This window comes from Salvelinus namaycush, chromosome 26, assembly GCF_016432855.1.
Source record: "Salvelinus namaycush isolate Seneca chromosome 26, SaNama_1.0, whole genome shotgun sequence".
Lineage (NCBI taxonomy): Eukaryota > Metazoa > Chordata > Actinopteri > Salmoniformes > Salmonidae > Salvelinus > Salvelinus namaycush.
This window is the reverse complement of record NC_052332.1, coordinates 8,108,592-8,115,184: the sequence shown is the minus strand read 5'-3', so window position 1 is coordinate 8,115,184 and position 6,593 is coordinate 8,108,592. Positions and strand designations below refer to the sequence as shown.

The 6,593-nt window shown below is 40.5% G+C and overlaps 1 protein-coding gene across 1 annotated transcript in view; it reads left to right on the top strand.

The window, feature by feature from the left end:
• Nucleotides 1-585: 585 nt before the first annotated feature.
• The window catches only part of lamc3 (laminin, gamma 3), a 235,332-nt gene continuing 229,324 nt past the window's right edge, over nt 586-6,593 (top strand). Inside the window, exon 1 of the mRNA XM_038965701.1 lies at nt 586-1,089. Within this exon, the coding sequence (XP_038821629.1) occupies nt 714-1,089 (376 nt within the window). The 5' untranslated portion in view covers nt 586-713. The remainder of the gene's footprint in view (nt 1,090-6,593) is intronic.

The following is a 6,593-nucleotide window of genomic DNA, read 5'->3' as shown; positions in this document are numbered from 1 at the left end:
GTCAGCACTTACCAGAATCCCCATTGGGATGCTAACCACCAACACATTCATCACCATAATCATCATACTGCATTTCTCCATCAGTGGTATAGGCACCCTGTGTACTCATAGACTCTCTAGTATAATACAGAGTGTGCAATGGAAAGGTTTTTAACAGTCTCAATCACGGCTGTGACATTATTCAAACGTGTAATGGTAGGCAGTTTCTACCACCTGGGCTATGTCGGTGGACAACTTTTAGAAATGGAGTCAAACAGGGAGGGAAGAGCCTGAAATATTCCAATTAAAGCACAAATACGTTTTGCCACAGTGTGCCATAATGAACATCACCATGGTTTTACTGTGAATCTGCATCTTTATACTGGGGACCGTAGTACTTGCTGTGGCCAGCAGGAGGGGGAGTGTACATGCCCCCTCTTCCCTCTCTTTCTTATCCCTCTGTCTGTCCCTCCCTCCCATGTCTCTCTCCTCCTATCCCTGGTGAGAGGGGTTCCCCCAGTAACTTCACTTAGTTCCCAGAGGGAGAACATATGTTGGAGAAGAAAGCGAGAACAAGAGAGAGAAGGACATAGATGAAGAGAGGGGGAAAACAGAAGAACATAGACCTCTCTGAGACATCTGCGGCATTACTCTACCAGTGTGTTTAGGAGTGTGTGAGTGTTACATTTTAACTGACCTTGTGTGTGTGTCTCTGTATGTGACTTTCCCTGGTCATGGATATACCACTGACCACCCCACTCCTCCTCGCCCTCCTTCTCTGCTCCCTCTCCTTCGTTCACGGGGCCATGGACTCCTGCTACGATGACGACGAGGGCGTCCCTAGCCGTTGCATGCCCAAGTTCGAGAACGCAGCCTTTAACCGCACGATCATGGCTTCCAATGTGTGCGGTTCACCGCCAGAGGATTACTGCATGCAGACGAGCTCGACGCGCTCCTGCCACCACTGTAGTGTGTCGGACATGGGCCTCAGCCACAACGCCAGCCTGCTGACGGACTTACACACGGATGAGGAACCCACCTGGTGGCAGAGCCAGTCCATGTTCTACAGAGTCCAGCACCCTAACTCTGTTAATCTCACCCTGCGCCTCGGTAAGAACAACTCACTCTCTCGCTCTGCACCTTGGTAAGACCCACATTCACTCTCTCACCCCTCCTCTGTTAACCTCACCCTGCACCTTGGTAAGAAGAACAACATTCAGTTTCATAAGGTTATGTTCACAATTAGTTGAGTTTGATGAGTCCTGCTCCAGCTGTGACTATGCAACCTCACCCTGCAACAGATCTGGACAGAATTTTGGGGTATTGTGTAGTTTCTTTGAAAATACCAACTTTTCAAATACTCAAAGTAGTTGAATATAGAGAAACAGCTAAAGTCAAAATCTGGCAACAATTACCTTTGATGTTCAAATATAGGTCTCAGAAAAGCAAATCATATTTGAAGGTATTTGAATATATGCAAGTTATTTGAAATATTTATTTGATGCCTGCTATATATTTGATGAAGAACCAAAAACATAACAGTGCATTTAATTAGTCAAAATATATTATCATTTGCATATTGTTTGGAGGGCTTTCATATATTAATATCAATTTAGCCTAGAATGAAATACTTAGTGATTGAAGACCATTTTTTAACATGCTAAACATTAACATCTATCGATCTAAATAATGGAAAGTAATAAAATATAAACCAAACAGATGTTGTTTTATTGTTTAAGATTTTTTTTCCCGATTTTTGTTTTTACATCGTGCATTAAACTACTCTTTACGTCATTGTCATAACCTATTGTTCTTTAATGGTCATGTTAGATCTTGGTTAATAATTTAAGATGGCAATTGCATTTGATGAACATCAGGGTATCAAAATTGACTTTTTGTAAAAAAATATATATATATTTGTGATAATTAACACTGAGAGTGTTAAATCAACACTGAATGTGTGGAGTCTGTGGACACATATAGACACTGGAAAAGTGTTAAATGAACACACTGCTTAGTGTAAAGCCTTCAACAAATATTTCCCAGAGTGCCTTTCGAGTAAATGTGACCGATCGGCTCGATTCGGTCTTATGTAGCAACATTTGAAATAGTGTTTTTTACATTGGACAAAAGTAGAAACTCAGGGCTAGAAAATGGTATATCATACACTACAGTTGAGGAACAATGGGAAAGTAATTCTGCTTTGAAAGTTGATAAAAAAAGAAAGTCTGATCATAACAACAGCAGTCAAGCACCCAAGCTAACTGGCAAACATTGGCTAGCTTGCTAGCTACTTCCAGACACAAATGTTTTATTTATTTTATTTTATTCACCTTTATTTAAGCTAGTTGAGAACAAGTTCCCACTTACAACTGCGACCTGGCCAAGATAAAGCAAAGCAGTGCGACACAAACAACACAGAGTTACAAATGGAATAAACAAGCGTACAGTCAATAACACAATAGAAAAAAATGAGAGAACAGCTCACTCTGACCATTTTACTCACCCTAGCAGAGCTGGCTAGCTAGCTAACAGTACACTTTAACATGAAATGAAAACAACTTCCTGACAAAATTAGAAATGTGCAACATCTGAAAATGTAGCTAGCTAGACTATCTTACCCATATACATGGATGGACGCTTCTCCCTCTAGGTGACGGATGCAATGGTTGCCCTTTGTTTGAAGTTGTAATACGGAGACAGGTGTTTTATACAACAGCCTTCTGTGTGTTCTCTTTTCGACTCCATCTGGATATTTGCAATCAAACGGCAGAATTTTCTCTATCTCCTTAGCTATCATATTGTAATTCCACTTATTTCAAAACTTGGTCCTTCAGAAGGTGGCGAGCAACACTTATGCAGTTCTACTACATGCTATCTTTCAAAAAAGCGTGCTACGTGCCAGACCAATCCGAACTCATCCCTCGGCATGCCGAGTCCACTCATTATCTCAGCAAATCGTGGCTAAGATGCTGTTTTTTTATGTGGCAAACCAACTAGGCTTGTTATCGAACAATGTTATTCGTATTTACAGATGGCATACAAGTTTGTTATTAAGGCACATGAAAGTTCACATGTTCCAGAAGGCATTTCTGCCCAAACATTTTACGTTCAAATGGCTCTCCTTTGAAGTAGTGATGCGCGACATACGCCTAGTTTCCTGAAATGAGTCATAAATGTTTAAGTTATCAGAAAATTACTGTATTTGCCAACGACAGAGACATGTTTGTTGCATTTATCCATTTTCAGTTCTGTCGACTTCACCAAATGAAATCCTAAGTGAATATGTTAAGCCAGGGGAAGAGGGGAAGTTCTACTAAGCTATACGGAAGATCATACCAAGGATAATTTAGGCATTTGATTTTGAATTTTAAGACCCCTTAATTAAAGTATCAAAAATATATATGACATTTTTGGCCTTACTGCTGTTAGCTCATACAAATGCACTGCATAACAGATTCATGACATGTAACAACAGATAAAAAATCTATCTAAAGGAAGTTTGTTCTGAAGTGTCTGTTCTGTGTCTGAGATATATAGGTAGTCTAGTGGTTAGAGCATTGGGCCAGTAATTTAGAGGTTGCTAGATTGAATCCCCGAGGTGACAAGGTAAAAATCTGTCGTTCTGCCCCTGAACAAGGCAGATAACCCACTGTTTCTAGGCTGTCATTGTAAATAAGAATTTGTTCTTTAACTGACTTGCCTAGTTAAATTACAAAAAAAGTATATAAGGGAGAACAGGAAACATTTGATATTTTTTTTACATGTATTAACCGCTTCATTTTGGCACTAAACTATCTCATTATACAGTACTGTATACTTTCATAAATTTTTTCACTGATACCAAGGACCGTCAGATGAGGCTTCTGGGCATCCTAGAGCAAAATGGAGAACTTTCAGTAGAGTGGTAATAATACTTTTGTAGACCAAACAAATGTTTGGGTTCTACCGAAGTTTTTGTGAGAAGACCGATTTTCGGGATATCTCATGGTCTGACAAACACCACTCTAGCTCTGCCACCTTTCACTGCAGATGCGGAAGGGCGATATCAGTGGATGGAGTAGATTGAGACGCAGCCCATGCAAAAATATATCTTTAGCTTAAACAGACAGCTTTTATGGGGATTTTTGTATTATGTTAATTAGATTTCTGCTAGATCTCGGAAATTGTAGGCTAAGGGTTAACAATTCACAGAGAGAACTTCACAACTTCACGAGTCAAATCACCGACTGTAAAACATAATCCTATGAAGTGCCAATCACCCTGGGGGAAATAAATCAAAATCAGAACATTTGTCCCTCAAAATCTCAGCATTTTGTCTTCTTCCACTAATGACACACACACACACAGACACACACACTTATTTTCCTCCGATAATGACTCAAAGCTTCTCTTCAGAAACCGCCATCCCGCCCATCAACTGTCACACTCAGACATGGCTTAAAGTTACATTGTTGGAGTAATTGCAAGCATACAGCCGTGAGGCTCAGGCTCTGTCTGGGAACCTTTTAATTAAGTGGTCCAGGGAGGAATCCACCATGAGAACACACAGATACATCCAATAGAACACATCCTAGAACACAAAATAGAGAACACTATATTCATATTTAAAGGCCTAGTGCAGTCAAAACAGGATTTTTCTGTGTTTTATATAAAGTACCGGTAAAAAGTTTGGACACACCTACCCATGCAAGGGTTTTTCTTTATTCTTACTGTTTTCTACAAAACTATGAAATAAGCCATATGGAATCATGTAGTAAACAAAAAAGTATGAAACAAATCTAAATATATTTTAGATTTTAGATTCTTCAAAGTAGCCACCCTTTGCCTTGATGACAGATTTGCACACTCTTGGCATTCTCTCAACCAGCTTCACCTGGAATGCACCTGAAGGAGTTCCCACATATGCTGAGCACTTGTTGGCTGCTTTTCCTTCACTCTGTGGTCCAAATCATCCCAAACCATCTCAATTATGTTGAGGTCGGGTGATTGTGGAGGCCAGGTCATCTGATGCAGCACTCCATCACTCTCATTCTTGGTCAAGTAGTCCTTACACAGACTGGATGTGTGTTGGGTCATTGTCCTTTTGAAAAACAAATGATAGTCCCACTAAGCATAAACCAGATGAGATGGCATTTTACTGCAGAATGCTGTGGTAGCCATGCTGGTTAAGGTTGACTTGAATTCTAAATAAATCACTGGCAATGTCACCAGCAAAGCACCCCCACACAATCACACCTCCTCCATGCTTCACAGTGGGAACCACACATGCAGAGATCATCCGTTCACCTACTCTGCGTCTCACAAAGACATTGCGGCTGGATACAAAAATCTCAAATTTGGACTCATCAGACCAAAGGACAGATTTCCACCAGTCTAATGTCCATTTCTCGTGTTTCTTGGCCCAAGCAAGTCCCTTCTTATTATTTATGTCCTTTAGTAGTGGTTTCTTTGCAGCAATTCAATCATGAAGGCCTGATTCACGTCGTCTCCACTGAACAGTTGATGTTGAGATGTGTCTGTTACTTGAATTCTGTGAAACCTTTATTTGGGGTGTAATTTCTGAGGCTGGTAACTCTAATTAATTTATCCTCTAAAGCAGAAGTAGCTCTGGGTCTTCCTTTCCTGTGGCGGTCCTCGTGAGAGATAGTTTCATCATAGCGCTGGATGGTTTTTGCGACTGCACTTGAAGTTCTTGAAATGTTCCAGATTGACTGACAACCTCTTGTCAATATAGGGGGTGCTGTTTCAACTTGGTAAAATATCGTTCTCAAATTAAACTGCCTCGTACTCAATTCTTGCTCGTACAATATGCATATTATTATTACTATTGGATAGAAAACACTCTCTAGTTTCTAAAACCGTTTGAATTATTTCTCTGAGTGAAACAGAACTCATTCTGCAGCACTTTTCCTGTCAGGGAGTGAGATTTCAGAAATCGAGGTCCCTGTTCTGAGGTCAGTTCATAAGTCCCCATGTAAGCCATCGGGCTACATGCACTGCATACGTCTTCCTCTAGATGTCAGTAAGCGGGGAGAATTTGAATGGAGTGGATTGCGGAATCTGGGGCCCTTAATAAGACCGTGGAACGGAAGTACCGTCCTTTTCAACGGTGCGCCTGGCGCAAGAAGACATCACAATGGCGTCCTGCAAACGCTTTCGTTTTAGTAGTTCTATATCTCCGGTCATGTTTTTATTCGTTATAGTTGTTAAAGACATCATAAGGTAGTTAATTTAAACCGACTTATAGCAGTTTATAGCAGTTCATTGCGATTTTCTGGGATTTCTTTGTCATGCGCTTTCACGAGTTGGACACGTCTCCAGTTGGTGGCTAACATTAGCGGCTATTTCGATCGGACAAGAGGACATCTTTCAACCCAAAGACGATTGTTCTGGAGAAAGGACACCTTGCCCAAGATTCTGATGGAAGCTCAGCTAATAGTAAGCAGTCTTTATGCTGTTAATTCGTACTTATGTTGACAAATGTAAAATAATAATTCCGCCATGAATTATGGGGCGGTCTTGCTTTAGCACACGCTGTATTGCGCAGTAACGTTAATTTTAAAAATCTAACTCAGCGATTGCATTAAGAACTAATTTATCTTTCATTTGCT